This window comes from Apodemus sylvaticus, chromosome 7, assembly GCF_947179515.1.
Source record: "Apodemus sylvaticus chromosome 7, mApoSyl1.1, whole genome shotgun sequence".
Taxonomy (NCBI): domain Eukaryota; kingdom Metazoa; phylum Chordata; class Mammalia; order Rodentia; family Muridae; genus Apodemus; species Apodemus sylvaticus.
Window position 1 is genome coordinate 41468026 of NC_067478.1, and position 18615 is coordinate 41486640.

General features: G+C 43.6%; 1 protein-coding gene and 1 long non-coding RNA gene across 4 annotated transcripts in view; both read right to left on the reverse strand.

Moving 5' to 3' along the window:
- Positions 1 to 5986: 5986 nt before the first annotated feature.
- On the reverse strand, positions 5987 to 6374 carry LOC127688315 (uncharacterized). The gene is made up of 4 exons (XR_007978682.1): positions 6291 to 6374; positions 6135 to 6214; positions 6055 to 6094; positions 5987 to 6014 (listed from the first exon to the last, which is right to left on the reverse strand). It is a non-coding gene; the product is annotated as an uncharacterized LOC127688315 (long non-coding RNA).
- Positions 6375 to 9506: 3132 nt separating this feature from the next.
- Mrap2 (melanocortin 2 receptor accessory protein 2) overlaps positions 9507 to 18615 on the reverse strand; it is a 32240-nt gene continuing 23131 nt past the window's right edge. For all 3 annotated transcript variants that reach the window (XM_052189305.1, XM_052189303.1, XM_052189304.1), the window contains 2 exons: positions 16939 to 17038; positions 9507 to 10592 (listed from right to left, as the gene is read on the reverse strand). In XM_052189305.1, the coding sequence (XP_052045265.1) occupies positions 10202 to 10592; positions 16939 to 17038 (491 nt within the window). In that variant the 3' untranslated portion in view covers positions 9507 to 10201. The remainder of the gene's footprint in view (positions 10593 to 16938; positions 17039 to 18615) is intronic.

Genomic DNA, 18615 nt, shown 5'->3' on the forward strand with positions numbered 1-18615 from the left:
TAAAGCATAAGCTATTGGTGATCTGTTCAGGAACTTTTCCCCTCAAGGGTCTTCCCCAGTTTCTTTTCTATTAATTTCAGTGTGTCTGGTTTTACATGGAGGTCCTTGATCCACTTGGAGTGAAGTTTATTACATGGAGATAACATGGAGATAATAATCAATTCACATTCTTCTGCATGCTGACCTCCAATTGGTCCAGCACCATTTGTTGAAAAGGCTATCTTTTTTCCACTGGATGTTTTTGGCTCCTTTGTCGAAGATCAAGTGACCATAGGTGTGTGGATTCATTTCTGGATCTTCAATTCTATTCCATTGGTCCACTTGTCTGTCACTGTGCCAATACCATGCAGTTTTTAACACTATTGCTCTGTAGTATTGCTTGAAGTCAGGGATACTGATTCCCCCAGAATTTCTTTTGTTGTTGAGAATAGTTTTAGCTATCCTGGGTTTCTTGTTATTCCAGATGAATTTGAGAATTGCTTTTCCTAACTCTGTGAAGAACTGAGTTGGGATTTTGATAGGGATTGCATTGAATCTATAGATCGCTTTTGGCAAGATGGCCATTTTAACTATATTAATCCTGCCAATCCAAGAGCATGGCAGATTTTTCCATTTTCTGAGGTCTTCTTCGATTTCCTTCTTCAGAGACCTGAAATTCTTGTCATACAGATCTTTCACTTGTTTGGTTAGAGTCATACCAAGATACTTTATATTGTTTGTGGCTATTTTGAAGGGTGTCGTTTCCCTAACTTCTTTCTCAGCCTGCTTATCCTTTGAGTATAGGAAAGCAACTGATTTGCTTGAGTTGATTTTATAACCAACCACTTTGCTGAAGTTGTTTATCAGCTGTAGGAGTTCTCTGGTGGAGGTTTTCAGGTCACTTAAGTAGACTACCATGTCATCTGCAAATAGTGATAATTTGAGTTCTTCCTTTCAAATTTGTATCCCCTTGACCTCCTTATGTTGTCTAATTGCTCTAGCTAGAATTTCAAGTACTATATTGAAAAGATATGGAGAGGACAGCCTTGTCTAGTCCCTGATTTTAGTGGGATTGCTTCAAGTTTCTCTCCATTTAGTTCAATGTTGGCTACTGGTTTGCTGTATATTGCTTTAATGATGTTTAGGTATGGGCCTTGAATTCCTGTTCTTTCTAATGCTTTTAGCGTGAAAGGATGCTGGATTTTGTCAAATGCTTTTTCTGCATCTAATGAGATGATCAAATGGTTTTTTCTTTGAGTTTGTTTATGTAGTGGATAGCATTGATGGATTTCCTTATATTGAACCATCCCTGCATCCCTGGGATGAAGCCTACTTGATCATGATGGATGATCGATTTGATGTGTTCTTGGATTCGGTTGGCAAGAATTTTATTGAGTATTTTTGCATCAATATTCATAAGAGAAATTGGCCTGAAGTTCTCTTTCTTTGTTGGATCTTTGTGTGGTTTTGGTATCAGCGTAATTGTGGCTTCATAGAACGAGTTGGGTAGAGTTCCTTCTGTTTCTATTTTGTGGAATAGTTTGAAGAGTATTGGTGTTAGGTCTTCTATGAAGGTCTGATAGAACTCTGCACTGAAGCCATCTGGTCCCGTGCTTTTTTTGGTTGGGAGACTTTCTATGACCCTTTTTATTTCTTCAGTTGTTATGGGACTGTTTAGTTGATCTATTTGATCCTGATTTAGTTTTGGTGTTGGATATCTGTCTAAGAACTGTCCATTTCCTCCAGATTCTCCAGTTGTGTTGAGTATAGGCTTTTGTAGTTTGTTAATCTGGATACTGTCTCTGTGCCCTTTGGTCAGTCTGGCTAAGGGTTTATCTATCTTGTTGATTTTCTCAAAGAACCAGCTCCTGGTTTTGTTGATTCTTTGTATGGTTCTCTTTGTTTCTACTTGATTGATTTCAGCCCTGAGTTTGATGATCTCCTGCCTTCTACTCCTCCTGGGTGAAATAGCTTCTTTTTGTTCCAGGGCTTTCAGGTGTGTCATTAAGCTGGTAGTGTGTGCTCTCTCCATTTTCTTTTTGGAGGCACTCAGGGCTATGAGTTTTCCTCTTAGCACTGCTTTCATTGTGTCCCATAGATTTGGGTATGTTGTGTCTTCATTTTCATTGTGTTCTAAAAAGTCTTTAATTTCTTTCTTTATTTCTTCCTTGACCAAGGTATCATTGAGTAGAATATTGTTTAGTTTCCACATGTATGTGGGTTTTCTGTTGTTTTTGTTGCTATTGAAGACCACTTTTACTCCATGGTGATCTGATAGGAGGCATGGGATTAGTTCTATCTTCTTATATTTGTTGAGGTCTGTCTTGTGACCAATTATATGGTCGATTTTGGAGAAGGTACTATGAGGTGCTGAGAAAAAGGTATATTCTTTTGCTTTAGGATAGAATGTTCTATATATATCTGTTAAATCTAATTGGTCCAAAGCTTCAATTAGTTTCATTGTGTCCCTATTTAGTTTCTGTTTTCCTGATCGGTCCATTGAGGAAAGTGCAGTGTTGAAGTCACCCACAATTATTGTGTTAGGTGCAATGTGTGCTTTGAGTTTTAATAAAGTTTCTTTTATGAAAGAGGGTGCCCTTGCATTTGGAGCATATATGTTCAGGATTGAGAGTTCTTCTTGTTGTATTTTTCCTTTGACCAGCAAGAAGTGTCCCTCAGAGTCTCTTTTGATGACTTTGGGTTGAAAGTCAATTTTATCTGATATTAAAATGGCTACTCCAGCTTGTTTCCTGAGACCATTTGCTTGTAAAATTGTCTTCCAGCCTTTTACTCTAAGGTAGTGTTTGTCTTTGACCCTGAGGTGTGTTTCCTGTAAGCAGCAAAATGTAGGGTCCTGTTTATGTATCCAGTCAGTTAGTCTATGTCTTTTTATTGGGGCATTGAGTCCATTGATGTTAAGAGATATTAAGGAATAGTGATTGTTACTTCCTGTCATTTTTGACGTTATTTTTTAAATTTGATTGGTTAACTTCTTTTGGGTTTGATGAAAGGTTACTATCTTGCTTTTTCCAGGGTGAAGTTTCCCTCCTTGTATTGGTGTTTTCCTCCTATTATCTTTTGTACGGCTGGGTTTGTGGATAGATATTGGGTAAACTTGGTTTTGTCATGGAATATCTTACTTTCTCCATCTATGTTGATTGAGAATTTTGCTGGATATAGTAGTTTTGGCTGGCATTTGTGTTCTCTTAGAGTCTGAATGAGATCTGCCCAGGATCTTCTAGCCTTCATAGTCTCAGGTGAAAAGTCTGCTGTGATTCTGATAGGTCTTCCTTTATATGTTACTTGGCCTTTTTCTCTTACTGCCTTTAATATTCTTTGTTTGTTTAGTACATTTGGTGTTTTGATTATTATGTGACGGGAAGTATTTCTGTTCTGGTCCAGTCTATTTGGAGTTCTATAGGCTTCTTGTATATTCATGGGCATCTCTCTCTTTAGGTTAGGGAAGTTTTCTTCCATAATTTTATTGAAGACATTTGCTGGCCCTTTAAGTTGTAAATCTTCATTCTCATCTATGCCTATAATCCTTAGGTTTGGTCTTCTCATTGTGTCCTGGATTTCCTGGATATTTTGGGTTACAAGCTTTTTGCATTTTGCATTTTGCATTTTCTTTAACTGTTGAGTGGTTTCTATGGTATCTTCAGCATCTGAGATTCTTTCTTCTATCTCTTGTATTCTGTTGTTGATATTTGCATCTATGTCCCCTGATTTCTTCCCAAGGCTTTCTATCTCCAAAGTTGTCTCCCTTTGAGTTTTCTTAGTTGTTTCTACTTCTGATTTTAGATCCTAGATGGTTTTGCTTAGCTCCTTCACTTGCTTGTTTGTGCTTTCCTGTAATTCTTTAAGAGATTTTTGTGTTTCCTCTTTCATGACCTCAGCCTGTTGACCAAAGTTCTCCTGTATTTCTTTAAGTGTTTTTTGCGTTTCCTCATTATTGGCTTTTGTATTCTCCTGGATTTCTTTCAATGATTTTTGTGTTTCCCTTGCAAGGGCTTCTAACTTTTGATCCATTTTCTCCTGAATTTCTTTAAGTATGTCCTTCATGTGTTCCTGTACCAGCATCATGACCAGTGATTTTAAATCCAAATCTTGTTTTACTGGTGTGATGGTGTATCCAGGACATGCTGGTAAAGAAGAATTGGGTTCAGACGTTGCCATATTGCCTTGATTTCTGTTAGTGACGTTCCTGTGTTTGCCTTTTGCCATCTAGATCTCACTGGTGTTAGTTGGTCTTGTCAGTGCTGGACTCACCAGTGCAAGCTGCCCCTTCCCAGGTGGCCTCTGGTGCACAGCTGACCTCCTGCACTGCCTAGAGACAGGGTGCTGTTGCCCAGGCTGTTCAGATCCCGAAGCAGACACCTGAAGGCTCCTGCTGGGGCCTGCTGGATTCACCAGAGCACACTGACTCCTCCCAGCCGGCCTCCCGGAAGCCCCTCTTGCCTCTTGCAGGACCTGGAGATGTGGTGTTGCCGCCCAGGCTGATCTGGATCCGGAAGCGGAAGAGATGTGAGGGGTCCTGCCAGAGGCCTCAGGATTGGAACCTAAGCTCCATGCCACAGGAGCAAGCTGTGTGGTCTCCCAGACTGCCTCTGGCTGCACACCAGGTCTCCTGCACTTCCTGGAGACCAAGTGCTGTGGCCCAGGCTGTTCAGATCCCAAAGCAGACACCTGGAGGCTCCTGCAGGGGCCCGCTGGATTCACCAGAGCACACTGATTTCTCCTTGCTGGCCGCCCGGAAGCCTCTCTTGCCTCTTGCAGGACCTGGAGATGTGGTATTGCCGCCCAGGCTGATCTGGATCCAGAAGCGGAGAGATCTGAGGGCTCCCGCCAGAGGCCTCAGGACTGGAGCCTAAGCTCTGTGCCACCAGAGCAAGCTGTGCCAGTTTCACTACTCTTAAGAGAAAACTCATTGAAAAAATGCCCCAGAAGTAGGTTCAAAGCAATGACTACTCTGCCATAGCATTTTATACAGTTACATTAACTAAGCTTTCTCTATATGAGATTTGGGGTTTGTGAGACAGCATCTTGCTGTGTGATACAAGATGGCCCTGAACTCCTGGCGTTCCTCCCATCTCAACCTCCCAAGTGCTGCCATTACAGACATGCCATTCTGGATTTAAAATCTAAATGCTGTGGGGTTTTCAAACCATTAACTGAGATCGTATTTAGAGAAAAGTTCCCCCGGGGGGACTTTTCTCCTCTGACACGTGATAAGGTAGCCTGTAAGTGGTCATGACACTTTCCTAAAGATTAGTGGTGAGATGCAGGTAAGTAGGATTCCCAGTGTCCCCCAGAAGCAGTGAGCGTGGACAGGAAGCCAGAAGGGAAGCACTCATGCGTGAGCTCAACTTTGTGCTCACAGGAGAAATCATCCCCGGGTGAGTGTCACAGAGCAAGGGGAGAGTGCAGGGGGGCAGCCTCCTGTGGTTGTAGTCAGTATAAATCCTTTAAGCTCCACACAAGGCAGCCTCAACGCATGCCCATGCTACACATCACTGGGAAAGATGACCATAATTCCAAACAGCAGCAGGCTTCCAGGAGCACGGGCACACCAGCAGCTGCTCCCAAAGGGGGGGCCAAAACAGGGCTAGGAAGAGGTAAAGTAACTCGTAGGCCTGAGCCAATACCCTTGTAGCCAGAGGCTATTGGTATTGCTAAGGCTCAGACTCCCCCAAGAGTACAGAGCAGAGAGACCACCCTGTGCACATCATCATCACAGGCGGGTTAGAGTTTGGGTATTCACAATACCCAAATAATAGCCCATGATTGCTGAAGTTTTAGTAGCAGCAATGAAGACAGAGAAGTTGAATAATGAACTAAACAATGCTAAATATGTTAAGTGTCCCTAACAAGCAGGACATTGCAGTTAGGTCCTGTTGTTCCTCCCAGCCCCATGCTCCCAGAAATAAGATTCAGACTCCAACTACTTACACATACCTTGGCCTAATGGCTCTGCTCTTCTCTGGCTAGATCATATCTTAGATAACCCATTTATTTATTCTCTGACTAGATCATACCTTAGATAACCCATTTATTTACTCTCTGACTAGATCATACCTTAGATAACCCATTTATTTATTCTCTGACTAGATCATACCTTAAATAACCCACTTATTTATTCTCTGACTAGATCATACCTTAGATAACCCATTTATTTATTCTCTGACTAGATCATACCTTAGATAACCCATTTATTTATTCTCTGACTAGATCATACCTTAGATAACCCACTTATTTACTCTCTGGCTAGATCATACCTTAGATAACCCATTTATTTTCTGACTAGATCATACCTTAGATAACCCATTTATTTATTCTCTGACTAGATCATACCTTAGATAACCCATTTATTTATTCTCTGACTAGATCATACCTTAGATAACCCACTTATTTACTCTCTGGCTAGATCATACCTTAGATAACCCATTTATTTTCTGACTAGATCATACCTTAGATAACCCATTTATTTATTCTCTGACTAGATCATACCTTAGATAACTCATTTATTTATTCTCTGACTAGATCATACCTTAAATAACCCACTTATTTATTCTCTGACTAGATCATACCTTAGATAACCCACTTATTTATTCTCTGACTAGATCATACCTTAGATAACCCACTTATTTATTCTCTGACTAGATCATACCTTAGACAACCCATTTATTTATTCTATGACTAGATCATACCTTAGACAACCCATTTATTTATTCTCTGACTAGATCATACCTTAGATAACCCATTTATTTTAACCTACATTCTGCCACATGGCTGCTTACCCGTGCTCAGGTGCCAGGCCTCCATCTCCTCACTGTCTTCTCCAGCAGATCTTCCTGTGCCTGGATCTATGCCAGAAATCTTTTTCCTCCCAGATGTCCCACCTTCCATTTCCTGTCTAAACCATAGGCCATAGGCTTTTTAATTGACAGGTGATGCATCCAAACAATACACAAGATATTCTCTCTACAGGAAAGTGCCTGTCTTGGATAAGCCAAAGTGGACAAGGTAATTCTTCATGGAGAAACAAACAGGTAAATACTCAGCTAATGCCACATTCACCCACTGAAGGACAAAGGACCAATCCAAAAGTAGAGTTTTAGGCTTAAAATAGAGTATACTGCCTTGCTACCATGTATGTGCCCAGACTTGCCTGATCTTGGAAGCTTGGCATCAGGCTAGGTTAATTCTTAGGTGAGGGGGCAAATCACCACAAGCTACAGCCTTGAAACCCAGTGGAATTGCTACTCTTGAGTTTTGAAATTTATTGGTCCTTGTTACTCATGAACAGGAATTTTATACCCTGTATCTTAGACTTGTAATACCAGGAGAAAAAAAAATTCTTCTAGTTTTGCAGGTCTGAGGATGCAGATGACTTTCCCCAGACTAACATCTGGCTGAGATGGTTGAAATAATGACAATGTGCAGCTTGGACTTGATATTGTAATGGATTGAAACTCGAGCATTTGAGATCATTATATTTTACTTGGAGAATGAGCTGGGCCAAAATGACAGGGAAGGCAGGCTGCTGGCTCCTATGTCCAGGTCTCATCTCTGGAAACTAGTTCTGTGTTACCTTTCATGACAATGAAAGGCAGATGAGATCAGGAAGAGACTTGACATGAGTTATCCTCGACAATCTAATGTAACCACCAGAGTCTTGGTAAGGAAGACACAGGGCAGACAGCAAAAGAAGAGGTCATGATTCAAAGATTGAGCCACCCATAGAACCTGATGAAGGCAAGAAAATAGATTTTTCCAGAGCCTCCTACATTAGCTTTTTCTGAAAGAAATTAAGGAAAAGTGTATTTGGGCTCTGGGTTTCAAAGTCCTCGAGTCCATGGTCATTTGGTGCATCCGTTCTGGGCTTGCGGCAGTACAGCATGACAGCAGGAGTGTATGGAGAAAGAGGCTGCTCACCTAATTGTGTCCAGAGAACAGAAGGGCCAGCTTTTCAAAGCAGGCTGACAACGAGGTTCTCTACTCACTCTGTTACTATCACTTCTCTTAGTCCATTAAACTAGGAACCCACTAACTAAGCCATCATGAGTTCATAGCCCTTATAACCCAATCATGGGTTAGAGTCTTCCGGGATTCTTCCCAACTCTGGTCATTGCTATGCTGAGGACCAAGTCCTCGACCCATGAGCCCTTGGAGGCCAGCGCACATCCAAACCAGAACTTTTCTAGATGGACCACGGCCACACTAATCCTATCTAGGACTGGTTTTAGACTTGTGTACTAGGATGATAAGAAAATAAAACATGATCTGCCCTAATTTATTGTATCAGCAATGCAAAATCAACTGAGAACCAACATCCCTGTGATGCACCTGTAGCCTGCTGGGCTCAACAGAAGTTCTTGATCTTCTCACAGATCTTGTGTCTGCTGGAAGCATTTAGGAGACTGAGAGAGCCTAGCCTCTTTACTTGTAAGAGGTTGTAAAGTATTCGGGTTTTTGTGGTCCTTAACATTTAGTGTCATAAAATGATGATACACTCAGGGACATTCTTCCTTCTGTCCAGGACTCCAAGTTCTCTTCTGGCTAATTAACTTCATAATATGGTATCTCTTGAATAGCTTTCATGCATAATTAAGATGTAGTTCATATTTTCTATTTATATATAATTTAAAGAATTACATTAATACTTGTGCAAGTTAGATTAAGCTTGTTGCATTGTGTAAAAATATACATGAAGGTAGCATGCCTATATCTGTATGAACTCATTAAAGTGGTTTTAATGATTCTATACTAACTAGTTCATGCTTTGTTCTACTACTTCATGTTAGTCTCTTAAAGAATCATACTTCCTTTCGAAGACATTATGGGAAAGGGATTTCCTTGGGTGGACTTGTTCCCAAAAGCGCCTGTGTGGCTCTGAGTCTAGGATTCCTGAGACACTGTTGGTACACACACATTCTGAGGAATCAGGAGACATTTTAGGCACAGTATGGGATAGCTTTTTAGAGAAATGAACACTTGCCTGTGCGAAAATCAAACCAGAGAAAATTCCTATGCGCTCAAATGCATTTATTTTGTGACTTAAGCAAGACAAATGGTGAACAAATTCATAAAGTAGATGCCACCCAGAGATTAGCAGCTGCTCATGCATACAACTGTGTGTGCAAGATCGAGTTGTTTCTGACACCAGCCAAAGGGTTGTTTCCTCTGCGAGATGAACATCATGTTGCTCACATTAACATCGTCACAATCCTGAACATCTGCTACCGTGGCACACACAACCCACTGACCCAGGCAGCAGACACCTACACATCTGCCACGCAGACCCTGGCAAGTAATATCTTCTTGTTCTAAAGCCAAATAGTTGAAAAGTGTGAGCACAGGGATGCAGACATGGGACACCCAGAAGGGACCCACATCAGCCAGATGGCAATCTGCCCTACCTTTTTTTCAGAGTACAAATGCTTGGGAAACTATTAGGCTGGAATTCACTGGAGTCAACACCGTCCCAGTTTAAAGCCGGGGGGGGGGGGGGGGGGGCCGCGGGGTGGTTCTTCACATAAACTGCTGCAGCGTAACTCAGCAGAAGCACTGTCCAGAGTGCGTGTGAGTCTCCTGGTGAAGGTTTCCCTAACTAAAGGGTGACTCAGTGAAGGGCTGAGCAAAGGGAGGGTTCCAAGACCTGGAGAGCCTGCCATGAAATCCAGGATGTGGTGTTCTATTATCTACCGCTTGTGTTTCTTAGCTTGTCTTAGATGCTAAGTCTGAAAGCCGCAAAATTCTAGAGCTGGGACAGGTCACTGACTCCGGACAGGCCACCTTACCTGTAAAACCACGGCAGTCCAGAGAGGCAAAGCAGCTTGTTACAGGCAGAGAATGATGGAAAGGGCTAGATCAGACTGCAGTGACCTAACCCTCACCCAGGAGGGGCTCAATGGCATATGTGGCTAATTGTTTCAATAAAGAAGCCTTAATACTGTCAATGCATTTTTAATACAAAAAGAAAAAATTCATCCCCTCAAAACCAAGATGGTGCCTTCCATCTCCAAATTCTGCCCCTCTATCACTACATCCCAGTCCTAGTCTAGGCCTTAAACTTTAAGTGTCATCCTCTCCCCCCTCATCTTCCCCCTCACTCTCTCTATACACACACACACACACACACACACACACACACAGGTAGCATGTGGTTTCTTGCTGTACAGAGACAGAACACATCCTCAGGAAGGCACCCAACAAGTGTCCCTCAGTCCAGGTCTATGCGTGACGTCTGGGAAACTGGCTTATTTTCTAGAAGAACAGGTGGTTCCGAAATCAGAAGGTCATCCTCCCCAAAGGAGTTCTGGTCTGTGTTCACGAAGTTGGGGATATCAAAATTCATAAACCTGGTTAGCTCCTCTGTCGGCCTCCCACCGCTTCTGATGGCTTCCTGGAGATGGACATCACTGTCGATGGCTGTTGTTTGGTGGCAAACTTTAACCCTGTCCAAGTGTTCGACTTCATTGATGTAACAGTGGAACAGAGACCTGGACTCCTCATTGCCCTGACGAGAAAACACCTTGTCTGACTCCAGGGGCTTCCCAAAGTCTGACACAAAGCTGTTCATTCGGAACCTCTTCTCTGAGGACTCTGCATTGCTGTGGAGAACAAAGGACAGGTCACAGAGCTGCAGCTCACACGCCTACAGCTTCATGCTGTCCTGCATGGAGGCTAGGCGAGTCCCAGAAAGCACCTTCTGGGTGTCTCTTAGGTTATGCAGACCAGCACCAGCAGGGAGGTACATCACTTCTGAACACAGACCTCCAAGGCAAAAAACCTCCAGATGACAGCCCTTGGATTTTCCTGAGGGCAGACAGGGTACAGAATCCCCAGCATCTGGTAAGCATGCCAGTGATTCTTAGATCTCCTGAATTGAAATCAGTTTTTAGTCTTTATTTCATGCTTATGCATAGATAGTACATGTGTTTGTGTGTGTGAATGTGTGTGCAGGTATATGTGGAACCCAGAAATCTACCACATTCAGTGTCTTCTTCAATAGTTTTGTTTGTCCCTCTTTTTTTTTTTTTTCTTTTTCTTTATTCGTTTTGTGAAACAAGATCTTTCACTGACTCTGGAGCCCACTGATTCAGTTTAGACTTGCTGTCCAGCAAGAAGCAGGGAATCCTCCTGCCTCCATCTTCCCCATATTGAGATTACAGTCACATAACCATACACTGGTTTTTATGTGAGTTTCCAGGATCCAAAATCCAGGTCCTCAAACTTGCATGGCTATCGCTTTAGCAACTGGACCATCTCCCAGCTTTGCATCAAAGTCAAATTAGGTGCCTCTGAACAAAGTCCTGTCTTGCAAAACTTTAGAATCTCTGGAGATAGACTCTAATCAGCATTTTTATATAATCCCCAGAGATCATTGCTAGAGTGATGTTCACCATCACAAGTCTATCATACAGCACAGAGCTACAACCCTGTCAGTGTCTGCTAAGTTGCTCGTTTCCTCTGGGTCTCATCTCTACAAGAAACCTTCTGCCACACTTTTGATCTGAGCTAGCTGCTCTGCAGGACACTGGGAGCTTCTCCCCATCTATCTTCCTCTCTGTCTTATGCCCATTGCTCCACTTCTCTGCCACCTGCTTCAGGTGGTAAGCTCTCCAGGACCAGAATTGCACGCTTCTTGCCTACGCTCCCAGTAAGAACAACAGCAGGTATATACTCATTGCTTGGCGTGTCTCTGTTGGACTAGTGAATGAATGAACACATCAGTCATGAGGAGATCTGAAATGAAAGTAAATCTCGTCCTGGCAAGGTGCCTCTTCTACGGAACCTACAGGCTGGCAATAAATTCAAAGACGTGTTCAGCTAAAGCCTAAAATGAGAAGCAGATGCACTGAATGGAGGGATGATTGACTCTAAGTGTAGACTCCAAAGACAGTGATATGGGAAGTCCAAGAAATCAGTTCCATGCAGGTCTCTCCTCTGCCTGTATTTAGCTAAGGAAACCACCTTGTCTTTGCTCCCCTCTTCTCCAAGAGCTCCTCAGTCATCTGGCAAGCACAAACCATTTGGTAATTTGCACTTTCCACTGGCCAACAGGGTAGTTGGTTGCATAGGCTCAGATACCATGATAGTGGTGGGCTCTCTTCCTGCTAATTACTAGTGAGAATGGCCCTCAAGGAAGGTAATGAAGACCTTGCTGTTGTGTCCAATATTACCACACAGCACTGCAGTCTACAAAGTTTATGTTCAAGAACCTTGGGTTACAGGTAAGAAAGATCATGCAGCAGCCAAAAGCAAGCACTGACTGTTCTTCCAGAAAACATGAATGCTTAGAGCTACTTGTGACTCTAGATCCAAGGATCCGATAACTTCTTCTGGCCTCTGTGGGTACCTGTACACTTATGACACATGTGTGTGCACACACACACAATTTTAAAAACTTCAAGTTACAAAAAAATGTTTTAAGTAAGTTTACAATATTGTGTGCCTCATACATAGCAGACTTCAGCCACATACAGCCCGTAGGCCTCAATTCACAAGAGGCATGCTAGAGGGCCTTAAGGTAGCTTGGCTCTCAGTGAGTCATAACTGTGAATACTCTTAGTTGGTTAACACACCTGTGATGGCCTGGGTATCATTACACAGATTCTATGATCTCATGACAGAGAAGGCCAGCTGTAGCTTTAAACACTCAAATGTAGAGGTCCTAGGGAAAACTAAAGTCCCCAATATCTATAAAAGTTAAGTAGCAGTTAGAAAGACGTTTGAAACTGGCCAACTCTCCTGTGGCTCTGGCTAAACCTCAGGAATAAATAATTTTAAGGCCCTAACATCTTAAATTCCACCTTCACAAAAATCATATCTAAAACCAGAAGCCTCAAGATTCAGGAACTGGAGCCTTGAAAGGGCTGGATAATGGATGATACCATCAGGAAAAGAGAGAACTCAAAGACTATTTGCCAGAAAACGTTATCCCCAAGAATCCTAGCACCTTTCCCCATTTGTGACAGTTTGTACCCGCTGTGCGTTCTGCAGCTGAGATCTGACTTGAATGTTTAGAAGCCCTCCCACATCATCCTAAGTCTAAGAAATAAGCCTGCTCATCCTGCTAAAACCCTGAACCTATTTTCTCCTTTTGTTTTGAGAATGTATATTTGCTATTTTTAATTTGGATTTCACTAATCATCTCCAACATCTTGTTGCCCAAGCAAGACCTGATTGACTGCTCCGATCCTTGAGTTTTTCTCAGCACAGGCTGCACCCTCTCTAATCTCTCAGCCTATTGGGTTATCAGGACCACAATAGACAGCACCTCCCAGAAGAACCTGTCCAGTCTGTAACCCGTGCAGTGAGTCTGTATTCACCATGCCCCACCCCACTCTACTCACATCCCCAGCCTGATATTCCTGCCTGTGCCTCACAACTCCCTCCCTTCCCACGTCCTCCCAATCACTCAACAGTCTAACTACAGCAGGCCTGATTACCCACTGTGGACCTCCGTTTGAGGTGTCGGTCCACCAGCAGACCCCTGCCCTGAAGAGCTCAAGGTCTCCATGGCAAGACTCTGTAATCTAGTGACAGGAGGGTTTCTGTTCACCCCCTCCACTCATGCCATCTTATTCTGGTTTCCTTCCTAGATGATGTTTCTCTGTCTTCTGTGGGGGCTATTTTCCTCTAGCCGTTCGTTCCTATACACAGATAAATATGTGCATCTTTCAAAGGGTCTTATGAAGACATGGGCCTCAGTGGATGCTGTATGAAACTCTGAACATTGCAAGATGTTATCTACAGGCTTGCCTAAAACTCTGACTGCTACAAGACACACAGCCATCTCCAGATACATCTTCTTGTGACAGAAAAACAAAGTCAGGCAGACAGGCTCCTACACACACACACACACACACACACACACACACACACCTCTACCTGCAGAGCACAGCACAGGTTATGCCCCGAATCAGTCCCTGAGGATTTCCCTTAGTCTGGGTCACAGCACACTGACTGTCCTCCACATCTACTCATGGGGCGGAGAGGGCGGGGCCGAGCAGAATGACAGCGCCTGCCACTGCAGCAGTCACTTCCATGGGCTCTTACACGCTGAGAAAAGCCATCCTCAGAGTGAAATTCTGTGAGAAAATAACCGCTACCACTCACAGAGACAGACTGTGCTGAGAGTCCAGACCTGCCGTAAATCAGCCTGACAGAGGCACCAAGCACACACTTCTATAAAAACCATTCCATGTAACAGGTTTTGGTGATTAGCTGGGAGATGTTGGGCTGTGTGGGCAGAGAAAACTCCATCACTTTCGAAGTCCTCTCAGCATGGCCCTGGGCAAACAGTAACTAACTACACACTTAGTAAAACCTCTTACTAGATGGTAAGAACAAAGGCAATTTGGCAAAGGTTTATAGGTTGGAACCGACACAGCTCTTCTACCTGTTGGCGGTGGTCATCAGTGTCCTGGGATCTCAGGGTTCCTTAGCAACCCCTCACCATCTACACCCTGTCCCTGAGACCTGGGATGGTAGTCAGCACCAATAATTTCAAGCACTGACATTTCCCTGCTGTCTGCTCTAGCTGCAGCTATAGTGAGGGCCATAGCCTGCTAAATTACACTCTGAGGCAAAATGTCATTTCCAGTTTTATAAGGTCATGAGCAAACCTGTATTCACCCTTAAATAAAAACCACCCTCAGCAGGACATAGGACATTTAGCAACAGGAAAAAAAAAAGCCATTTGTGGTGAATGTCTGAGGCTTGGGAAAAAAATTTTTTAAGAAATCCAAATTATCTAATATGAAAATGAATCTAAGAACTCTCTAACACTAACCCTGCGCCTCTCTCTGACAGATGTGTGCTAATGGGTTGTAATGTTCCACCAAGACACTCCTCAGTCTCCCCTGCAGACAGTAAGAACAAAATGGCTTTTCACTGCCTGTACAGCACCCAGATAAGAGCTTTCCCGCTACACATACAAAAAAAAAAAAAATAATAATACTCTGCAGGAAAAATAATCACCATCAAAGCTGCTTCTCCAGCCTAAAGGCTTTTAAGAAAGAAGACGCCAGCTTTATACCTGGCTCTCTGCCTCCAAACCCTTGCTTTCTTGAGCCCATAGACACCTGGCTCTCTTCTAGACAGGAAGCTAATCCCAGCCCTGAGATCAGGTGGGCAGAGCTAGTTCTTACGAATGAGTGACAGAGGAAAGGGTGGGTTCTACTCCCCATCCAAAGAACAGAAAGGCAGGAATCCCCATGCATGTTGCCATAACAACCGAGAAGGGTGGGGCTGCAGCGCCCTACAGCAGTGCTTCTCACCCTTCCTACTGCCGGGACCCCTTAATACAGCTCCTCAGCGTGTGGTGACCCCAACCATAAAATTATTTCATTGCTATTTCATAACTGTAATGGTGGGACTGTTCTAAATTGTAAATATCTGATATGCAGGATATCTGATATGCTACCCCTGTGAAGGGGTACTTAGACCCCCCAAAAGGGTTGAGACCCACAGGTTGAGAACTCCTGCTCTAATAGAAGTTGCCTCTGTCCCTTACTAACCTCAAAGTCACATCACTTGAGGATGGCTAGGCCTATGTAGTGTTCTACTAACAAGCCCGTGACTACCATGTCTCCAACTTAACTCCATTGGTCCTTCCCAGGCAAATCTGAACATGGTCCCAGATTCTGTGAAGCAGTATTGAAACTATGAGAGTTGATCCACTACCTTCCGGAGAGTGAGGGACACTCCCCCTTCACTTCATTAGAACCATGCTGGGTCCCAGGGAGCCCGGCTCTGTGACTGAGCACAGTTCAGAATGACTCCTTAAGGAAGAAGACTAAACAGGGATCTCCAAAGGAAAACAACAAAGTGCAAGTATATCCCCTCTCCCTGTCCTCTGCTCCTCCCCTCTTTCTTCCCAGTACCCTGCCCCCTGAGTATGTGTATAGAGAATTACATTCCAAAATTGGCTCATTCATACTCTATAAGCGTCAAAGGCTGTAGCTTAGGGAGGAGTTCTTGTCTGACCTGTCTGTTATTCTAGAAAGGCGCTCAGCTCAGTGAATGAAGCCCACCTACTTTAAAGTATGTAGAAGCACGTATTAACTTCATCTAATATATATCAACACCTAGAGCAGTGTTTAGCCAAATAGCTAGATATCGAGGGCTGGCTAGGTATATGTACAATGGTTTGCTGGCTTGTCTGTATCCAGTATGCCTGCTGCCCAGTGGGACCAGAAGAAAGAATCAGATCCTCTGGAACTGGAGTTACAGATGGTTGAGAGCAGCCACGCAGATGCTGGGGATCAAACCAGGGTCTTCTGGACGAGCAGCCAATGCGCTTAACCACCGAACCATCGCTCCAATGTTTGTTTGTTTGCTTGTTTTACCCTATCTTTGCTTATTATTAAAAACTACACCATATATTTGGATTTCCTAGAACAATACTTTGAAAAGTGTCCCTCAGTTTTTTTTGTTTGAATTTAAAGGATTTCTTTAGTTCCAGGCGTCTCAAGCAAACTTCATGATGGGGTAAACAGTTCCCTTTTGCTGGGATCTTTGTTAAAGCTGAAGGATGAAAACAAGCGCCAACAATCGGCAGGAGAAACATAGTAGTGAGACCCAGGCAGAGTATCGCTGCCGGGCTCAACTCTGTAAACACATCAGCGTCCACGTGCAATTCATCCCATAGAAACACTTTTCCAAAAAAAAAAGATGAAACTACATCTTAATTTCAATATAAAAATCAGATCTAGGATTAGCATAAAGATGCAGGAATGATCCAAAAAGTCTGATTTCACGAGGATGAAAAGCAAGATCTAGCCTGCATCAGGGTAGCTATCCATGCCCCGCCCACCTTTCCCTCCCCCTGGGTCTGCCCAGCTCTAGCACAGGTGCCCCACCCACCTCTTCCCCAGCCACTAGGTCAGTCCAGCCAGAACTGGTTCCCAGTTCTAGTTCTCTGTGAAGCACAGAACAGCCCAGACTTACTCTTGGTGCGGGGCACCCGTCTTTGTCAGCAAAGTCAGCACAAAAAACATGAAGATCACAAAGACCGCAAGACCAACCCAGAATCCAATCACAATGGAATCTGCAAGACAGGCAAGGTGACATTATTAGTGTTTCACACGGTTTGAGTTCGCCTACACATTTCAGGATTCTGAGCATTCTAGAGCGCACCACTATCACAGGAAGTCAGAAACAGTGGAAAGAGGGTGTGACGACAGGTCACAGGCTATCCATGCTTCAGTCTTCTACTTTGCTGCCTTGGATTAATTTTTTTTATCAGAAATATTTAAAGTAAATTGACTTTACCCCACTTCGTTCATGAAGACACAATTCAGGTCTAGGTCACTTTTTGGAAAGTACATATAGATGGCCTCCGGACCACTAAAGAATGAATACCTTCTGCTCCTCTCCACCCCGGCCCCTCTACCCACCACGCACAAACTGCTTTATGCCAGCTCTGACATGGAGGAGGCTGGCAGATGAAATGTGCCACCCAGAGCACTTTACTTGTGCAGGAGAAGGTATCCTGCAAGACTGGCTTTTATCATTATAGTAGCCATCCTTGTCTCCTAATTCACTCTTACTTTAAATCCTGTTTTGTCTACCACAGGACATCATGTTGCCTGCCATGTGTTGCTTTAGCTGCTGGCTTCAGAGTCCTCCTCACCCCAACACCTGGGCAGAGTTTCTCAGCACTCTGGAGCTGCTGAAAGTCTGCCCAGGGGGTCCAAGCATCACCCCAACACCTTGGCCACCTTGTATTTCCCTACCTGGCCTACCCCCCCTCCCTTAAATCAGAGCACTCCCATCTTTTTTTTTTTTCTGAACAGGTCTTTCCTTGATCCTGCCTTGAACAGTAGTCAGGGCTGTAGATGGTTTCTGACTTAAAGAGATAGGAGCTTTGAAAGCAATATGAACCCCTTGAAACCTGTACTTCAAACTTTCAACTTCAGTCTTTTCCCCAGGCTTGCAAGATACAGTAGGCAGGATGCTGTCTCTAGATAAAGAACAGCAGTATTAAGCTGCCTCTTAAGGACCACTCTGTGATAGAAGGAACAAACGGAGATGCTACACCATGGTACTCAGCTAGGTCAGCTGTTTACTAGGTTAGGTAAGTTAAACCTTTTTCAACTTCCACATTTCCAGTTCCTAGTAGGTTTATCAGGATATATACCATTGTAAGTCAAAGCTGGACAGCCTCTGTGTATGCATCTGGGGCACAAGGATTACAGTCAGTTACAGAGCCTGGTACACACACACTAGGCTCACACGTTGTTGAGGGCCGACAGGGCTGAGTCCATCTGCATTTTCAACCTCATTTTCTTACCTAGACTTTAAAAGGTTTACCCACTCAAGAATACAGTGAGTACTAATAGAAGGGGTGTTTTTCAATTAAAAAAAATAATGATCAAAGTTTGTACAGTAAATGTGCTTAAATGCAAAGAATAATTAGAATTGGGATATATATCCGTGCAGTCCTGGACAACAGTTAATGCAGGAGCAGAACCTGCCACGACTCTTTATGGGCATCCTCCAGTCCTGGCATCTCTACAACCTTGGGGTTGCCACTGCTTCTGAGGTCACAGCTCCAGCAGCGGCCTCTCCTGGGCCCCCTTCAGGACTCTGCACCTCATGCTGCCAAGCCTGTTTCTCTCCATG